This window comes from Myxocyprinus asiaticus, chromosome 46 (assembly GCF_019703515.2).
Source record: "Myxocyprinus asiaticus isolate MX2 ecotype Aquarium Trade chromosome 46, UBuf_Myxa_2, whole genome shotgun sequence".
Taxonomy (NCBI): domain Eukaryota; kingdom Metazoa; phylum Chordata; class Actinopteri; order Cypriniformes; family Catostomidae; genus Myxocyprinus; species Myxocyprinus asiaticus.
Genome location: NC_059389.1, coordinates 21,104,648 through 21,126,459, shown reverse-complemented (window position 1 = coordinate 21,126,459; position 21,812 = coordinate 21,104,648). Strand labels below are relative to the sequence as shown.

The following is a 21,812-nucleotide window of genomic DNA, read 5'->3' as shown; positions in this document are numbered from 1 at the left end:
TGTTTGTACTCAGAGGCTTGGCTGATTTAATGCTTGGTTGATGGAGGAGTTCAGGAACGGGTACCACTGAATCTAGTTTTTATGAAAATTTGGTGCATGATGCCTTACCTGTGATACAATTACTGTAACACTTAGACTTGAAAGATTTATTGCTTTTATAAAAGGGAGACTCCAGAAATGTGATGAAAGACACATGTTCAATAAACAGTTCCATATATTATTAATATTTATTGTTATTTTTTAAAGGAATAGTTCATCATCATCATGAAATTCCAAATCTACAGGTGCATCTCAATAAATTAGAATGTCGTGGAAAAGTTCATTTATTTCAGTAATTCAACTCTAATTTGTTGAGATAGTGAATTGGTGGGTTTTTGTTAAATGTGAGCCAAAATCATCACAATTAAAAGAACCAAAGACTTAAACTACTTCAGTCTGTGTGCATTGAATTTATTTAATACACGAGTTTCACAATTTGAGTTGAATTACTGAAATAAATGAACTTTTCCACGACATTCTAATTTATTGAGATGCACCTGTATATGACTTTTTTTCTCATGCACAACACACAGGTAGAAAAACAACACAAAACAGCACTTGGATGATTTTCATGAAACCTTTCAAGAAAATGTCAAGATGCTGTTTTACTTCAAAATCAACAGAAACAAATAAGAAATTATATTTTGCATGTAGAAAATGAAGCCTAGTTTTAGAGCCATTAAGATTTTTTACATTGTGATATTATTTCCATGACAGTTGTGCACATTTTACCCCTCATTTCTCATTAACGCAATGCAAAAAAAGATTATGATATGGTAATTATGATATTGTCATCACTGTAACATGAAAAAACAAAAAGGAATGATTTAAATTATAAAGTATTTACACATCATAGTAGTACTTCCATGGTACTGCCTTTAATTTTTGCTGATTTAATTTAAAATATAATTGTACAACAGCATCTTTTTTAATGTATTACAGTAAAAAACGACTATGTTATGGTAATGAGAATCAGCATTGTAGAAGTAAACGTCTGGATGTGTTACATTAATGAGAATTGGGGCGTAAAATGTACTCAAGTGTCCTGAAAATAATGTAGCATGCAAGAAATCTTAATGGTTGTAAGTGTAGTCTTAATTTTCTTTATGCTAAAAATAAAATTTTGATTTTGGGTTAAATTTGACCAGGACATTTTCTTGACAGGTTTCGTGAGAATAAACCTCTTAAAAACAACACGTTTTTAGCTTGAAAATGCATGCCACTGTGACCGAGCTTCTGTCATGCATTCATAAACGTGCAACAGACATCAATATTTTCATTGAAAAAATGTCTTAAATTTCAGGTTGTTTCTCACTAAAACCTAACGTGTGCCTTAAGAAGACTTGGAATATGACGCAAAAGTCGCATGGACTTCTTTTATGATACTTTTGGGTCCTTTTTAAGCTTTAAAGTAAGGCAATATCACTGTCATTGTATTGAAAAGATGAGATATTGATTAAAACATCTCCTTTTGTGTTCTGCATGAGAAAGTCATACAGGTTTGGAACAACATGAGTCAATTGTAACAGAATTTTCATTTTTAGGTGAACTATTCCTTTTTTTCTTTTTTTTTTCTGATTAACTCTTTTTATTGATTCATACATTTGAAACAGAAAAGAAAAACATATATTCATAGAATCAACTATAACCCCCTTTATTCCCTTTCCCCCGTCCCAATCCCACCCTGACTCTCAACAAATATCCCTGTGGTCACAACTTGAATTACAGACAAAAAAAAAAAAAAAAGATATATATATATATATATATATATATATATATATATATATATATATATATATATATATAATTACACACATTTAAAACTGCAATTCTCTCTCCACTGCCCCTCCCCAAGAGTCCTCCAAAAAGGCCAAATTGCAGCCCCATTTTTTTATTGAACAAATCTAAGTTGCCTAACCTTCTATATGACATCTCCTCGAATGCCGCTACCCTGCCCATCTCTGTGCACCACTCTTGAAATGAGGACACTCCAACCAACTTACATCCTCTTAGAATGATCTGTCTACCGATCATAACACTGGCTAGGACCCAATTTTTTATGCATTTATCCCCTATATTAATGATCGCCCCATTGCCTAAAATACAGAGTCTGGGGCAAAATGAAATTTGAGTGCCCAATATGTCACACATAAAACTCTGAACCCTCAACCAACATTCTTGGATCTTAACAAACCACCAAAACACATGGGTTGTGTCCCCATCTTCTGATTGGCATTGCCAGCAGGTGGGTGTGTCTTTAAGACCAAGCCTATCCAATCTAGAGGGGGTCCAATAGAATTGATGTAAAATCTTAAATTGCATAAGGCACACCCTTGCATCTCTAGATGTAGACTTGATGTTTTTTTAGAATCCTAGCCCACACTCCATCCTCCAATACCAAGTTTAAATCTTTCCCCCATAATCTCTTGAGAGAAGTTGAAGCTCCATCCCCCAGACTCTGAATTAGCAGGGAGTAATACACTGATGCCTCATGACCTTTTCCAAAAGCAGTAATCACCACTCTAAGAGTATCTGCTGCTCTAGGGGGGTGTATACTACTCCCAAAAGTAGTACAAAGCAGGTGGCGCAGCTGTAAATACCTGAAGAATTGAGACCTGGGAATCTCAAAATGCTGAACCATATTTTCAAAGGATCTCAACACTCCACTCTAATATAGGTCAATGAGCATATTAACCTCCCTCACAATCCACTCTGACCAGCAGAAAGGGGACTTATTAATACATAATTTTGGGTTCAGCCATATGCTTGAAGCAACATTTAAATAAATGTCTGAATTAAACACTCTGGACACCATTGTCCATATAGCGAGATAACAGGGTGGAACATAATTTCTCCGATTAGTTTGATAGAAAGACTTTGCAATGGCGAAATAGGGGCAAGAACTTCCTGTTCAATAGAAAACCAGGGAGGGGCTCTCTCAGGTGGAATCGACCAATGAGCCAAATGTCTGAGACCGAATGCATAATAATAAAACTAAATCTTGGGTAGGCCTAGCCTGCCTTTGTCAATTGGCCTATGTAACTTATTGAAGTGTAATCTGGGACATTTAACATTCCAAATGAAAGACTTCACTATGCTAGATTGTAGCAGGTAGTTGAATTTTGGAATACAATTCATTTTAATAACATTAACCTTCCCAGTCATAGATAAATGTAATAAAGCCCACCTGCTCACATCACTTGAAAACCTTTTTATTAAAGGGTCAAAATTAACTAACTAAATCACACAACTTTGCTAGGAATAAAATACCCAAATACTTAATACCCTGTTTGGGCCACTGGAAGGTGCCCGGCTGAAAAGCCGTTACTGGGCAGTACGCTGTCAGAGCCAAAGCTTTGGATTTATAACAATTCACTCTTTATCCTGAGAATTTAGAAAAGGAATGAATAATTCTGTGGAGGCAAGGCATAGATCTAGTGGGGTTGGAGACGAATAATAAAATATAATCTGTGTAAAGCAAATTAAAAAGTTTATGCGCCACACCTCCCGCCACCACCCCTGGAAATTCATCCTCCTTTCTTATCACGGCTGCGAATGGTTCCAGGGCAAGACAAAACAATATGGGGGAAAGAGGGCAACACTGCTGGGTGCCCCATCCAGAGTAAAATAATCTGAAATTAATCCATTCGTTTCAACCGCCGCTACCGGGTGTCTATAAAGTAACTTAATCCACCCAATAAAAGTATTCCCGAACCCGTACATTCCCAAAATCCTAAAAAGATAATCCCATTCTATCATATCAAACGCCTTTTCTGCGTCAAGCGAGATGGCAGCGACCGCCACTGATGACATGACATTAATGAAATGCCTAATGTTATCAGAAGAGTTACGGCCCTGAAAAAACCCCACCTGATCTATATGTATAGAGATGTCATAACTTCACTTAATCGATTAGCCAAAATATTTGACAATATTTTAACATCTAGTTGGATCAGGGAAATTGGACCAGGGAAATTGGAGGGTAACTCTTACACTCACTTGGATCTTTGTCCTTTTTAAGAATCAGACTGATCCGGGCTTGTGTCATGGTTGGTGGAAGCTTTCCATTCTTTAATGATTCTGTATAAATTTATAGCAAAATTGGAGCCAGTTCTGTAGCATAAGATCTAAAAATTTCAGCAGCAAAGCCATCTGGCCCCATAGCCTTGCCTATAGGCAAGGCTTTAATTACCTCACCAAGCTCCTCCAAGGTTATCTCAGAATCAAGAGAATTTTTTTGCTCAGTCATCAGTTTAGGAATCAGTTTGTGGAAACATTTTTCTAATGGTTCCACAAAGTTTATAATATCCTCTTCAGTAGACGAAGATGTGGAGCTATAAAGATCAAGGCAGTATTCTTTAAAAGCATTGTTAATATCAATGGCCGAGGTAAATATTTCACCACCAGCAGATTTCACTGAGGGAATGGTAGAAAAAGACTCCCTCTGTTTTATATATCTAGCCAGAAGTTTTCCTGCCTTGTCCCCCGACTCAAAGTATGACTGTCTTGCCCTGAATAGCCAAAACTCCACCTTCCTCGACAAAATAGTATTATATCTGTATTTCAATCGGGTCAATTCTCTGAGGCCATCAGACGACATTTGGTGCTTCAGCTTTTAATATTCCCTTCCAATTCCACAAGTTCTTGTGCTTTGGATTTTTTGGTGAATGCAGCATACTGTATGATCCGGCTCCTAAGAACTGCCTTTAGTACCTCCCAAGCCACACCCACAGAGGCAACTGTGGATCAGTTGGTCTCCATATAGACATTGATTTCAGCCTTTAGCATTTGTTGGAATTCAGGATTTTGCAAAAGGGATACATTAAAGCGCCAACTATATGATTTCCTTTTCTCCATATGTGGCAACACCTCTAAACACACCAGGGTATGATCTGAGACTAAAATGTTTCCAATTGAGCAATCAACAACAGATGAAATGAGGGACTTCTCATCTATTCTAGAGTAAATCTTATGGACTGATGAAAAAAATTATAGTCCCCACCAGATGGGTTCAAAAGTCTCCAAATATCTGTAAGACCAAGATTTTTACACATCCTGTGAAGCATCAATGTTGCTCTAGGGGGCTTGCACACTTTTGTTTCACTATGATCAAGGACTGAGTCCATCAAAAGATTAAAGTCTCCTCCCAATATTATATCATGAGGGGTGCCAGCGGCTTGCAACATCCCTTCAAGATCTATAAAAAAGCCCTGATCATCAACGTTAGGTGCATAAATATTAGCCAAAATAAGACTTTGTCCCTGAATTTCAGCTAAAACAATAATGACTCTTCCTAATTTATCTTTACTCTGTTCGAGACATTTGAATTGTAGATGTTTACTTACCAGCATAATGACTCCCCTGCTCTTACTCAAGCCAGCACTATAAAAGAAATGCCCACCCCACAACTTTACCAATTTTTCAGCTTCCTGCAGGGAAAGGTGCGTTTCTTGAAGAAACACTATATCATATTTCTTACAGTTAAGAATAGAAATAACCTTCCTTCTTTTTATGGGGTGCCCCAACCCATTCACATTCCACGTGGATAGAGACAATCCACTCATATTAACATTTGAAATTTTGACATATAAGAAAAAATTGATTGTGTGTCAAAAACTAAATTCTAAAGACCATATTCCAACATTAGTGCAACCATTAGAACCCGAACATCCCCCAAAGCCAAACAAACAGGAAAAAGAAAAAAGTGTGCATTAACCCTGTGCACCATCCCTCCAAACTCAAACAGTCCATGTATGCCTACGAGAGCCCCCACGACAACTTTGCCGTCAGATTACTCAAGTCCGGTGTTTCTATACAAATGTTGTGAGACAGAATTACATGGCAAAAGATAATCTATAAAACAAACTCCAGCCAATAGGCGGAATAAACACAAAGAATGTGTAGATTCATCCATATAACTGTCCTGAAGGTGTGTTACTCTACAAAATAAACTCCAGCCGCTAGGCAGAACCAGCACAAAAAAGGCGCACAGATTCTTCAAACAGTCAAGCAAATGTTCAGTGAGCCGTTCCACTCGGCTGCAACATAAGTGCAAACAAATGACTTAATCACTCCAATGTCTTTGCAAGAAATACTCCACAAAACAAACTCCAGCCAAAAGGAAGAATAAGTACAAAGAATATGAAGATTCATCCATAGAACTGTCCTGAAGGTGTATTACTCTACAAAATAAACTCCAACCGCTAGGCGGAACCAGCACCAATAAAGGCGCTTAGTTTCTTCAAACAGTCAAATGAATGTTCAGTGAGCTGGTCCACTCGGCTGCAACATGAGTACCACAAGATGACTTACTCACTCCATTGACTTTATGAAGGACATCGCTTGCTGTGGGCATGTGAACGTTTTATGGCCATCCTTAGCATCTATTCTCAATTTGGCTGGAAATATCAGTGCAAAAGTGACCTTCCGTTGATGTAAAAGTTTCTTGCATTCCTTGAATCAATCACGTTTCTCTCTTGTCAAATTTGCAAAATCTGGGAAAAAGAAAATGCTGTGGTTCTTCCAAGAAAGCCTTCCTTTAATCCTTGCCTCGCGTAACACAAGATCTTTATCGGATGATCTCAGAGATTTGGCCAGAATTGATTGGGGCCTGTCTCCCTCCGCGGATCGCAGAACGGGAACCCTGTGAGCTCCCTATGGGTTCCAGCTTATGGCCTGCTATGTTGAGCAGATTCGGAAAGAGCCCATCCAGGAATTTCACCATATCCTGTCCCTCTTTGCTCTCTGGAATTCCGATGATACGGACGTTATTCCGCCGTCTACAGTTCTCCATGTCCTCCAACTTCTCCCAGACACGCTCCAAATCCACCTTGGTCACTAGCGGATTATCAGATAATTCCCTCTCTGATGACTCCAGGTAACCGATCCATTTCTCAACATCCCCCACTCTTGTAACCACATCAGTAAACTTCGCCTCCATGGCGGTGATCGATCGACGTATCACAGCAAGATCCTCCAAATCAGCAACCACCTTCGTCAGCATTGCTGACATGTTCAACATCTCTCGCTGCATTTCTCTCACTTCCCAGTCTAAATCGACTCCCTGGCTTGCGGCCTGCTCAGGGGAGTCAGCTTGAGCACGTAAGTGTCTTTTAATGTCTCCAGAGCCCAAGGATTTTGAATTCTTTGACATACTGTCCTCTTAGAACAGTTATGGAACAGAGTGTATCGAATCTCACCGGTTTATATCATTAAACGTGTTAAAGCTAGCAAAGTGCGCAGAGCTCGCCGTTCACATGTCCGATCCCCGCATGGCGTCACGTGAATCCAACAATGTTTACTTTTAATTGTTTATATTGTAATATGTTGTAGATTATTGTAGGAGTGCAAATTTTATATCCCTTATTTGTTTGAACAAGCAGCTGGAAGCCAGATTAACTATTCCTTTAAATAATGTAGTTTATTACCTTAACTGTAGGCTGTTTTTGGTGGCCAAGCAACATAGCTACTTCGATGCTCTGGTATATGTTTATAGTCATTTTACAACATTAACGGCTTCAAATGTGGCTCATCCAATCAGAATTTAGAGATGCAACTATCCAATTTATAATTAACTGTTTGCTACATCTACCAATGAAAGGTGAATTAAGAAAATTTACCAGCCAAAATATTTCTTACTGGTCATGAAACTACTTGGCAATGGCAATATTAAGCCCTTGCATATTGGTGACAAATAGCACATGTCATTATATCACTCGCAGAATCATTTTCCAGAAGAGCCAGTTAGTGTAAATTATTGTTCTGACAAATTTATATACAGCACGACTTTACATGGTATCATGAATGATTGAATTATGTCTGTTTGTGTGCTACTGTATATTTGAAATGTATATCTGTATAGGGAACAACCACACAAATTTAAAAATGTTTTTAAAGACAAAAACATTAAAGGAATAGTTCGCCAAAAAATTTAAATACTCTCATCATTTACTCACCATCATCACCCTCATGCCATCCCAGATGTGTATGACTTTTTTCTTCTGCTAAACACAAATGAAGATTTTTAGAAGAATATCTCAACTCTGTAGGTCCAATGCAAGTGAATGGTGGCCAGAACTTTGAAGTTCCAAAAAGCACATAAAGGCAGCATAAAAATAATCCATAAGACTCCAGTGATTAAATCAATATCTTCTGAAGCGATATGATAGGTGTGGGTGAGAAACAGATACATTTTTGGTAGAAATTCTCCTCTTTGCCCACTAGGTAGCGATATGCGCAAAGAATGTGAATCACCAAAAACAAAAGAAGAAGAATGTGAAAGGGAAAGTGGAGATTGACTGTAAATAAAGACAAATATTGAGTCATATGGATTACTTTTATGCTGTATTTAAGTGCTTTTGGATCTTCAAAGTTCTGGTCACCATTCACTTGCATTGTATGGACCTACAGAGCTGAAATATTCTTCTAAAAATCTTAATTTGTGTTCTGCAGAAGAAAGTCATACACATCTGGGATGGCGTGAGGGTGAGTAAATGATGAAATAATTTTAATTGTTGGGTGAACTATCCCTTTAAGGCATGATTTTCAAGTTTTTTAATGAAGCTGTTCACTGAGGACTTTATGGCATTTAAAACATACAGACATTGCAGTATGACTTTCTGAAAAGCCGCTTTAGCGCTTTACAAATAAAAATGACTTGAAAAACGTATGCACTTCATAATGTACTGTAATGAAAAATATCTCGACATATTGCTTTTGTCCCCACTTCCATGTTCTGTGAACATTTCAAAATAACTGACGCTTTACGGAACCTTAGGACACAAGGTCAAAACGTTACCAGAGCGACAGTTGCTCTAGATACATATCTTTGTTTTTTAAACTTCAACAGTTTTTTACGCAAAAAGTGTTTGGTCTGAATAGACCCTAATGGGTCAGGGCTGGGTACCTGGAGGTGGTCTGGGCTCTCTGGTATTGGCCCGGCACTCGTTGTCAGATCCAGAGCGACCCAGACCGTCTATTTCCTGAAAGCTGCTGCTCTGTTTCCCCCACACGTGGTGGATCTGCATGGCAGCTTCCCGCTCAGCAGCCAAATCCAGATCCTGCTGCGCCAGGTGTGCCCTCAACTGCCTGATCTCAAACTGAGAGAGAGAGTAAAAATGTGAATGTGAATAGTGATAGACCGAAAGATCCACGTCCATTAATCTGACAATATTTTTTTAGATCATCAGCACATTGGGTGTTTAATGAGCAGTGTTGGGTGTAATTGGATAACAAAGTAATTAGTTACTGTAATATTAATACATTTAGGCACAAAAAGTAGTATAATGCATTATATTTCAAATTCTTGTAATCAGATTACAATTACTGATTTTTAATGAAAGTAATTACTTTTAAGCGCATTACTTGGGTTACAAATATTTCTAAAAAAATATGTATGAGTAATATGAATAAAAATTGAATTCATATGTTTATATGTATGTCTGTTTGCATATCTGTGACAGCTGAAGGGTTTGCAACAATAAACAAAGAGAAAATAGACATTTTGAATTTGTTGAGTGGAAAAACAAAATGTATGTAACAAGTGTTTTAGAAAGTAACTTAAAAGTAAAGTAATTAGTAATGTGATTACTTTTCAATGAAGTAATCAGTAAAGTAATCTGATTAAAGTTTTTGAGAAGTAGTTAGTAATTTGTAGTGGATTATTTTTTTTAGTAACTTGCCCAACACTGATCAGGTGGTTCAAAACATACCCACAGTTTTGTCAATGGATAATGCATTTTTTAAAATATTTCTTTATATAAATATTTTTTTGTTAATGTTTGCGAATATTTTAAAATGTTTAAAAAGTTGTTTTTTTTTATATTTATAATATAACGTAATTATATTATATTTAAATATTGTGAAAAATCATATGTAATTTTCTGCAATTTTTTGTACATAATAGAGTAATAGATTTACTTGATAAAATTTAATATAATTGCATTTATAAAGTTGCCCCCAAAAGTATAGGCTATTTGGGCACTTCATCCACACTTAAAAATTCATGAATTTCTTTGCATTACACAACAAAATATCAAACCAAAGATACTTTTCATGTTTTCAAGCAAAATGTTTCACAGAAATATATTTATTATAAAGAATATATGGGTGAAGAATATGAGTGGTAAATGAGAAGTTCATGGAAGCTCATTAAATATATGTATTATTCACAGTACTACAAATTATTATCCATAAACGCTCTGGAATGAGATCCACTTGCTACACCATAACACCAACCAAGTAGCTTCATTTGTTTCATCAATGTCCACACACTTGACATAATCAATGACCTCTCATTGCCAGGGCCAGCATGCTGATATCGACAGGCCTCAGATCAGTTAAGAAAAAACATTTGGACATTTCCATCATTACCTCATCTGCAGTTTTTCCCAGGAAGAAGAAACAACAGAAACACATGTCATGTAAATTGTATGTTTCAGTGGTGTACATTGATCGCTGAGTCTAAGCCAGCCAGAACGGATGGGATTGTGTCTTTTATCAGACTGGTGGGTCCAGGACTGGCGGAGGGGTCACGTGACTGTTTTATGTAATACACTAGGTTGGATTTCAGTCTGAAACAGGAGCTTGCATCATCCAGCGAGACCCGATCAGAAATAAAGCATGAGTTTGGTACGGTTAAAAATATGTAGATATTCTGGATACAGTAAATTGTTGAGATATACAAATACATCAGCGGCACTGAATTCTGGACAGAAATATCTGTTTAAAATATTAAAATCTCGTTTCCTAAGGCTAAATTGCAATAAAATGTCAATAACATATACAGTCTGATGTACTGAAAAATATAGTCTGGTTTTTACAGGTGATTACATGGGTGCTATTTTACTGAGCAGTTGAAATTGAAGTCATAATGGATTCTGTGTCAGAGTGCTGCCCTCTGCTGGTGAAATACACAATGCAACATGATGAGTAACACTGAGATGAGAGAGATTAGATGTTTGGAGAGGGGAGAAAAACTCTATTAGGAGTGAATAAGGAAAGAAGGATGCAGTTATGTGTGTTTTTATTGGCCCTTGTGATTTAGTCTCACAATGGAAAAAATCATTTTCTTTGTATTTTTGTCTTGTTTTCAAGAAAAAATATAAAAACATTCTTAGAAACAAAAAGCATTTGCTAAAGAAGCAAAATTGCATATTAAAACTTGTCAGAGAATATATCTTGAATTAAGTTTGTTTTTCTTCAAAAGTTTTTCTTTCTTGTTTTCAGCATAAATCTAACAAAATTTAGTGAGGGTTGTGCTTAAAAAAGGTAAAAAATAAAAATAAAAATAATAATAATAATAAAAAAAACTATTTGATATTTAAAAGATACATTCATCTTATTATCTTATACAATTTTGCTTCTCCAGTAAATGTATCTTGTTTTAAGGATGTTGGAATATTTTACTGGAAAACACGATAAAGGAGTGGAGAGGAGAACAGATCACTCACAGCTTGTTCCTGACAGATTTGTGTGAGTCTCTCCAGCTGTTCTTCCCTTACAGCTTTGGTCTTCTCATACTGCTGGACTTCCAGCTCCATCTCCACCTTCACTTGCAGCACATACGCTACAGAGAAAACACAGAAGAGTAGAACAAATAAAGATTTTTTTAAACTAATTTTAAAGGGGAAGAATGACCAGAGAATGTGTTTTTTTTTTTCTAAAACCTTGATTACCTCTAGATTACACCATTCATTTTCATATAAATTAAGAACATTTCATGTTACATTCACTTTAGTGAAGATCTACAGTTCTCAATTTTATTCAGGGAGAAAATATGAAAAAGGTGTCATGCATTAGGGGCAGATTGCTGCCATCTGCTGAAAAAAAAATAAAAACAACAACAAAAAAAAATTAATTAAAATGTTCTGAAATTACAGCCATAACCATTAGATGGCTGCAGAGGTCCACTCATTTGCCTGGTTGTAGCAAACTGATTTTTTGTTTTATTTAGATCTGATCACAATTTATGTATTGGATATATATATATTTAGACATTATCAAAGACATTAAATACACTACTTTGGTCAAAGTTAGCATTTTTTTGGTTTGAGGTGTTCTGAAGTGTCAGTTTTTGCAGTTATGATTTTGATATGATTACAAACCATGGTGTTACAAAGAGTTCAACTTATGAGTAAGATTTTTGTCACCTATCATTTATTTCAAACATCCCAATTCAATAACTCAATAAAGTAAATTAATACAAATGTCAATAAAACCAACAGCAATAAACAGAAATGAACAGGGATGAACAGTGATAATTCATTTTGTGTACAAAAATAAGCATTAGAATAAAATTTTGCTCCCACCCCTAAGCGTAAACTTTCTCACAGAGGAAAACGCATTGTGGATGTGTTATAGAATCACCCTTTCATTTCTGTGTGTGTGTGATTTATTGATTTTATTTGACAAATTAAAATAAAATGCTCGGTTTTATCATCTTACCCATTCATTTCCTATGTGGTGTCAAATTTGGCCCAGAATAATTTTTGTAAAGGAATTCTAGCAGAAAACAGTTTCTGAATATTGAATTTGGAGTTAGTTAACCTTTCAAATGGTATATACACAATGTCAAGATTAATTAATAATTATACAGTACAAAAATGGTAAAACCATCTCAGTACCATGGTACTACTGCAGTACCTTTTTACAAAAGTCTGATCATTTTCTTTGCTTTGCTATTGTACATTTTGACAAAATGATAATAATAATAATAATAAAAATGTAATGCATTCAAATTTACATTTATTTAAATAAATTACTATACTGTAAAACAACAGTGCCTTTGACACTAAATGTTAACAAATTAACATATACTGTATTGGGCAGCTTTTTATAAACTCTTGAAACATAGAATGCTGCCAAATATCACCTCGATCAACACAAGCAGAGAGCCAATTTCGCCCCATACTCCATGATTTCACATTAGCGGTCATCTGACGTTCATTTGTCTGGCTCTAGTGGGCTTTTGCTGAGAGGGCCAAACGCTTTCTATCAGAGGTGACCACAGGTGCTCTGCTCTCTGCTGTTCACTCTTAATAAAGCCATATCCACATGACCCCTCTTATCATCTACTCATTCTGCTCACACTGCTACCATCTGCCCAGAGAACTCACAGCACGCACTGCTGCATGGAAATGTGTTTTACTTTTTTTTACTTAAAGTAAAAAAATAAAAAATAAAAACCTGGTGTAACCAGAGACATAAATAAATAAATATATAACATAAATAAATAAATAACATAAAAGAAATAAAAGTCTAATTAAAAGATGAACTTCTTGAAAAGAAAAGTAAGCATAAGTAGTTTGTAATATTTTGCAAATATATTACATTTCATATATATATGAAAAAACAAAAACAATTTTGTTTAAAAATATTATTTATATTTGAAAAACTTTTGATTCAAAGTCAGGTGGTGTAACCAAATTTGTAGGTAGCCAAAACATAAATAAATAAATAAATAAAACAGAGAAGACCCCTTTAAACCCTCAACAATTGTGCCATTTATTTTATATCAGATTTGTTTTATTTTATTTTTTTATTAAAAAGCAAATTTTGTTCATGTCAAATGAAGTAACCCTCAGAAAACTTGATATTTTTATTCAAAAATGCATAATATTTTTGTAATATATATATATATATATATTACAAAACCTTAAAAACTTGTTTGAAATTAATGATTAAGTTGTGTGTACACTCAAGCTGTTTATTCAAGAGTGGAAAAGGAAGGTGCAAGAAAATAATTTTAAAACTTTTTACATGCTTTAAATATTTTTTCAAAAATGAATAAAACCAACTTGAACACAAAGGTTAAATTTTAAACAAGATTTTCTTTTTATATTTCTAATTTTTATAATCTCAGGCAGCCTTATGTGTTATTTGTTAATGACCCAAAAGCCTTCTCATTGCTACCTAGGAGAAACAATTGAGATTTTAATATCTCATTTGTGATTTTTCTTTTCCACAGGAACGTCTCCAGCTAAAAATATTTTAATGCTCAAATGCTGATTTTCTTTGCCTGACTGAATGAATCAACTGTTCTTTTTCTTTGTGACTAACCCTCAGTAAATCTAACCATGCCCCTGTGTCTGTTCAAAAGTTCAGCACTGTATGGTGCTATTACGGCCTGCTGTGTGTACAGCCGTGAAATACCACAGGAGGGCATAATACTGGATCATACTTACCATGGAGCTCATGAATTTTAATTGGGCAGAGTGTCTACATCTATCATACATTTTTATTTCCACCTTACTTTAGAGTTCAGAATATATAACGTAAAGTGTGTTCTGCTGGTGTTGCATTAAACTTATAAAGCGTAGCGACAGTATTCAGCAGCTTTTGCCTTTTTTGCAGACAATGCACTCTCTCAAATGCAATAATGCTCCAACATAGTCACACAAACACGCACACGCAAACATATACAATTCCAATTGCTTGTACATAACCAACCATGAGGGAGATGGAAGAGAAGCAATATCTATAGAGACATGCAGAAAACACTAGATACAACGGCACAAAGCAATATGAATGTAAATGTATTGGGGAAAGGCACACAGCACAGAATATCAATGTATCATTCCTACTGAAAACAAACCATTAAAGGAATGTTCTGGGATCAATACAAGTTACGCTCAAGCATTTGTGGTATATTTTGACTCATCCCTCGTTTACTTAAAAAAAGCAAAAATTATTGTTACTGTGAGGCACTTACAATATAAGTGATTAGGGCCTGACCATAACATTAAAATACTCATTGTATTGTAGACATTATATGTGTTAACATGATTTTTGTGTGATGAACTCGCTTACCAGCGTTATTTTGTAATGACATTTCTGTATATCGCAGCCACCTTCGGCATATCGCGGCACCATTTTGCGGCCCTCTTCAGCCAGTCGCGGCCCGTTCGGCATAACGCGGCGGCCCGTTTCAGCTTATCGCCACCTGTTCGACCCCGTTTCATGGCTGGCCCATTTCAAAATATACATTAACTAAAGTAAAACCAGTGTGATATATGTGAAAACATATTTTGTTTTAGCAACATTTCTGTGAAATTTGATCTAAATATAACATAATACAAAATTAACATTAACATATAATGTGATAATTACTAGTAATTTGAATTAATTTCCTTTTACTCATAACCTATGAGCCTGGTTGCTAGGGTTCACATTTAGACTAATGTGTATATGAACTTTTTGCTCTCACCACACCCCCTTTAGACAGTAGTACCTTTATTCTACTAATTTAGCTTATTTGTTATGTTTATTACATTTGTCATGTCAGTTTTGTACAGGTATGTGTGTGTGGCTGGGTGTGACTGTATGTATATGTGTGTGTGCATGTTTGTAAGCAAGATGCAGTCCCAGTGAGAGACAAAACAAGTTTGTGAGAAAGTTTGGGAAAGAGTCTAAATGTAAGTGAAGTGTTTATAAGTAAAAAACTAATTCATATATGTAAAAAAAAAAAATACATAATATCACGTGTAAAGCCACTATTGATGCCTGGGTCAAAATTGACCCACAAACGCAAAAAATTTTTTTTAATGGTTATATATCTTAATCAATTTTATTAAAAAATCTGAAAAAATAAAATAAAAATGTTTTATGTGTATTTTCATAGTCTTGTCAAAGTCCAAAAGTTTGGTTCCCGTACTGAAAACTATATGGTATTTAACAATTATTATCTACATTCTCCGAACGATATAGGAGGGTTGATTAGTATTGAACCCGGAATATTACTTTAACAGTTAACCCTCACAGGGTTTGTGTAAGTATGTCACAAATCCTTTTTAGATCCATATTAAGCACACACAAGGCTTATTCAAATGTAAACAGTATTTTAATAGAAAATTATAGCGAAAGACAAAGCTAAAAATTTTCTATTTTTCAAATGTTGTTCATGTTTGGCACTTTTTGAAAGCACTTAATTTAAATCTTTGGCTGAACTTAAAATTAACAATAAAACCCCAACTTCAATATTTCAAGTAGAGAAAACCTAGCTAGAACTACCTGTAACTAGTTAGTACAGTGAATGCTAGCATGCTGAATGCATGCTAATTAGTCACACAATGTTTTGATTAGCATAGCAGTTGTTCAATGAGTAAAGCAATATACTGCTGGACAGTTTTAAATATTACCTGTCCTCAACCTAAACTCAATCTCCAATCTTCACGATAATGGTAACCCCCAAAAACTTTAACATAACAGATGCTCTTTTAAATAACACAACGAAACATTAAACACTAATAAGTCTCCCCCTTTACATTCATCTTGCACAAAGACACATTATATAACACTTAATTTGAACATTTACTCTCCCTGTTGAGTGCCATCCAAAGCATGCTGGGAAAAACAAATCCAGTTAAATTAAAGTTCCTGTAAATTTAAAGAGACAAGTTAAACTCAAAACAATAAAACAATTCAGGTTACTTCAAATGTGTCAGTTTTGTGAACTTAAAAGAAAGAGAAAGTTCTAAATACTCATTAAGGTTAATTTATTTCAACTAATTTGTTTGATTTATTTCTCCCCACTCAAACCAATTTATTATTTTGAGCATTAGGGTTTACAGTGAGTATTGACATCAATGATGTCAAACAACATTGGTTCTCACGTGTCTTGTGACGGATCACAACACAACACTTTTGAATGTTTTGAATTGAATGCAAGCAAGAATGAGATTTGTGCGCTACAGTGGAAACATCTTCAATGAACAAAGTCTTAAATTTCAGTCTGTTCCTCACACAAAGTTATTGTACAACTTCAGAAGACTTTGACTATATAGCGTATGAGTTGCATAGACTACTTTTGTGATGCTTTAATGGTTCTTTGTTGTTGTTGTTGTTGTTTTTGAGCTGGGCAGCCCCTGGCCACTGTACGCTGGATGGAAAAGAGCACAGTGAACATGCTGACTAACAGTTCTGTGTTCCACGGCAGAAAGAATTTCATTTTTGGGCAAACTATTCCTTTAAACAAGACTTAAGCAGATTTAAGCAGTATTTTAATAGGAAAATATCAAGTTAAGCATGTAAATAACAAGGGCAAATTCCAATCGAAAGTGATCATCCCTATGCTCACTACAAAGGACAGAGCTCTTGATGTGGGCACTCTGAAAGGAACATGGCGCACAGTTTGAATGAAACCTTCACTAAAAGTCTTGTAAAAGGGCCCTTTGTGTAAAATTATTTTTTTACTATTCAGGGTTGCTGTAGACTTTTTAAGACCCTTTTCAAGACCTGAAAAAATAAAATGACTACTGTATCCCCATACCAAAACAAACCATTGATTCATAGCATGGAACTTATAACTTTAAAAACACTTTACTTTGAAATACAACAGGGACTCTTATTTTGAAATGTTTGCACTTCACTGCTTCCAGCTGCTCATTCAAAAGTAAGGGATATAAAATGTGCACTCCTACAATAATCTACAACATATTACAATATAAACAATTAAAAGTAAACATTGTCAAATTTAATCAACACTATATCATCATCAACAGTTGATCTTTAGTGATAACTTGTCATAAATTTCCAATATGGCTAAACGATTGTGAACTGCTCAACAACAGCTGGAAACACTCACAAGCCCCCGTGTGCTTGGAGAAAATACAACAGTTCCACGTTTTCACTTAGAAGGACACCGCATGCATTTATATAATTAAATCGTATTCTTTTGAAGTTTGATAATCACATTAGGTCATATCACGATTCCTGTCTTTCCGCCCCCAAATTTAAGACCTCTTTAAATAAAAAGTAAGACTTTTGTTGTATCATTTAAGATATTTAAGATTTTTTATGACCTTACATTTCGGAAAACTGAATTTAAGACATTTTAAGACTGTTTAAGGATCCGCGGGAACCCTGTCTATTGTTTGGAACGACACTTCGTGTGGGGTCCCCTTCCCGAAGTGCCCTTCAAGGGCGCAAAAATGCAGTTTGGAAAATGCCCCAAGTTAAACAATGCTAAAAATGTGGAAAAAACACAACCCCTGTATAGTCAGAATGTTCCAACTGACTATTATGCATCAAATCAAGAGACACATAATGGAAAATGTCTTCCACTCCTAAGACTCAATAATGGTAGAATTTTCCAACTGAAAGAGGTTTGAACAGCTCTTAAGATGTTCAGTGGCAATGAGAGTGACCTGCCTCAGCCATCGACCATGAATACACTTGCATAAATAGAACCTGTGCTTAGCCATTATGGACATTATGCCCCTCTCAGCACAGACAAAAGGGATCTGAATCAATCTGAATTTTAATAGGACCAACACTGGCAGTAGTGTGTGTAAGGCATGTATCAAAAATCACACTCACTGGAGGGGACAGGACATCCCTTTAACACCCTCTTTGACGTTGTCAGTATTTAAAGGCGTTACATTTTGATTTTCTAAGTATATATTCATGTATATGATGAAGAATATTGCATACTGTATGTTAACTTTATGCCATATCATTTCAAAATGTCTAATGTCACGGAATATATTTGTATGCATCTTGGCACATTCCTCATTACTATGACATGTTAATGAAGTGATATTATAATGAAGTCACACAGCTTACCATCAATGATTCTCTTGACTCTCCAGATACGAAGGGTGATAATGAGGCTGATGGCGTCCCAGGGGCTGCTGGGGCCGTTCGCCACTGTGGAGGCCACCATTGGGGCCAGAGAGAGTACAATCACAGCACCGTCAAACACCTAAATAAAACACAACAACACAGAGAGACACAATCAAATCCATTTTTATAGATGATTGGAAAAATGGTAACACTCCCCTCTGCAAAATAAGGTTCTTTTTGTTAACATTAGTTAATACTTTAGGCATGATGAATTAACAATGAACAATGTTTTTACCAGCATTTATTAATCTTGGTTAATGTTATTTTTAGGGCTGTCAATCGATTAACATTTTTAATCAAATTAATTACATAATGTGTGAATCCTAGTGGTGAAGCCAGGTAGCAGCAAATGAAATTGTGCATCGGCACTCTACTGCTTTTCCTGCAATGCCAGGATGTACTTCCAACCGAATTTTAACCACTGAAATTTTAGAGGTGAATTTGCAAAGTGAAATATAATGGACGAATATTACCTATTAAATAATAAAGATACATAAAAAAATTTAAAAAACAGATTTTTTTGGAACTGAATATTTAGTAATACATTTTCAATGATGACATTTTGTGTGAAAAGTTTTCAGTTGAAATATTCACAGTATCTGCATATACAATAATATGAAATTGCATCCCCCAAAAATGCAAGCACTTTTATTGCAATGTGTTTATTTTTCATTAAGTGCAATTCAGCTTGCTTTTTTTTCCAAAGACATTTGTCATTAAAATACTTCCATAGTAAGGCCCCTAAATAAAAGTAATTTAGTAAATAATAATTAAAATAATTATAAATATACAGGTGCATCTCAATAAATTAGAATGTCGTGGAAAAGTTCATTTATTTCAGTAATTCAACTCAAATTGTGAAATTTGTGTATTAAATAAATTCAATGCACACAGACTGAAGTAGTTTAAGTCTTTGGTTCTTTTAATTGTGATGATTTTGGCTCACATTTAACAAAAACCCACCAATTCACTATCTCAAAAAATTAGAATATTTTGACATGCCAATCAGCTAATCAACTCAAAACAACTGCAAAGGTTTCATGAGCCTTCAAAATGGTCTCTCAGTTTGGTTCACTAGGCTACACAATCATGGGGAAGACTGCTGATCTGACAGTTGTCCAGAAGACAATCATTGACACCCTTCACAAGGAGGGTAAGCCACAAACATTCATTGCCAAAGAAGCTGGCTGTTCACAGAGTGCTGTATCCAAGCATGTTAACAGAAAGTTGAGTGGAAGGAAAAAGTGTGGAAGAAAAAGATGCACAACCAACCGAGAGAACCGCAGCCTTATGAGGATTGTCAAGCAAAATCGATTCAAGAATTTGGATGAACTTCACAAGGAATGGACTGAGGCTGGGGTCAAGGCATCAAGAGCCACCACACACAGACATGTCAAGGAATATGGCTACAGTTGTCGTATTCCTCTTGTTAAGCCACTTCTGAACCACAGACAACGTCAGAGGCGTCTTACCTGGGCTAAGGAGAAGAAGAACTGGACTGTTGCCCAGTGGTCCAAAGTCCTCTTTTCAGATGAGAGCAAGTTTTGTATTTCATTTGGAAACCAAGGTCCTAGAGTCTGGAGGAAGGGTGGAGAAGCTCATAGCCCAAGTTGCTTGAAGTCCAGTGTTAAGTTTCCACAGTCTGTGATGATTTGGAGTGCAATGTCATCTGCTGGTGTTGGTCCATTGTGTTTTTTGAAAACCAAAGTCACTGCACCCATTTACCAAGTAATTTGGAGCACTTCATGCTTCCTTCTGCTGACCAGCTTTTTAAAGATGCTGATTTCATTTTCCAGCAGGATTTGGCACCAGCCCACACTGCCAAAAGCACCAAAAGTTGGTTAAATGACCATGGTGTTGGTGTGCTTGACTGGCCAGCAAACTCACCAGACCTGAACCCCATAGAGAATCTATGGGGTATTGTCAAGAGGAAAATGAGAAACAAGAGACCAAAAAATGCAGATGAGCTGAAGGCCACTGTCAAAGAAACCTGGGCTTCCATACCACCTCAGCAGTGCCACAAACTGATCACCTCCATGCCACGCCGAATTGAGGCAGTAATTAAAGCAAAAGGAGCCCCTACCAAGTATTGAGTACATATACAGTAAATGAACATACTTTCCAGAAGGCCAACAATTCACTAAAAATGTTTTTTTTATTGGTCTTATGATGTATTCTAATTTTGAGATAGTGAATTGGTGGGTTTTGTTAAATGTGAGCCAAAATCATCACAATTAAAAGAACCAAAGACTTAAACTACTTCAGTCTGTGTGCACTGAATTTATTTAATACACGAGTTTCACAATTTGAGTTGAATTACTGAAATAAATGAACTTTTCCACGACATTCTAATTTATTGAGATGCACCTGTAAATGTTATAATATAGATAATTCAAATAAATTACAACATGTACATACTGTATATTGTGGCAGCAAACAAGTGGCTTTAGAATTCAAAATAGTTTTTTTCCCCATATCATTGAACTTAACCCTATTATTGGCCTATTTCGGTCTGTGCTATTTTTTTATTGTTGGCCTATGTACTCATGCATCAGACGGATGCTTTTAGAACATTTCACAAATTTTTAATGTCTCTAGTCATAAGTACTGTGTTTTTAGGACGCTCTGTCAATGAAAGGTGTGTTGCCTGTACAGCTGGAGTGCTGACTGCCCCCTACTGCCACATCAAGGTGGTAAATCAAGCTTGAATTGGTCCGATGGTCAAGTAGGTGTCAGTCCAGAGACCTCCAAATGGGGGTGGAATCTCCAAAAGAGGGCGAGGTTACTCCAGAAGGGGGTTGCGCCAACTATAATTAAGGTTGCCCTAACCTTAACTCACAGTTAAGTTTAGGGAAAGGGTTAGGTTAGGGGCTCCCTATATCTGGTATATTCTGGTCTCCCGCATTTGGATGTGTTTGAATGAGAGTGAATGGAGTGTAAAGTGTAGTGTGACCGCCCTTTAATTACAGAATTTATGTACGGATAACATCATGTAACGCAAGATTAATTGAAAAAATTCATCTTTTTTTTTTCCAGCAAGTCATTTAGGGGCAGTGGTGGCTTTAGGCTTTAGGTTACTGACCAGAAGGTCAGGGGTTCAAGCCCCAGCACCGCCAAGATGCCACTGTTGGGCACTTGACCCTATCTGCTCC

General features: G+C 35.8%; 1 protein-coding gene across 2 annotated transcripts in view; it reads right to left on the bottom strand.

Moving 5' to 3' along the window:
• Positions 1-21,812, bottom strand: part of LOC127436154 (transmembrane protein 266-like) — a 119,570-nt gene that overhangs the window by 10,386 nt on the left and 87,372 nt on the right. For both annotated transcript variants that reach the window (XM_051690111.1, XM_051690112.1), the window contains 3 exons: positions 18,601-18,739; positions 11,490-11,605; positions 8,945-9,137 (listed from right to left, as the gene is read on the bottom strand). In XM_051690111.1, the coding sequence (XP_051546071.1) occupies positions 8,945-9,137; positions 11,490-11,605; positions 18,601-18,739 (448 nt within the window). The remainder of the gene's footprint in view (positions 1-8,944; positions 9,138-11,489; positions 11,606-18,600; positions 18,740-21,812) is intronic.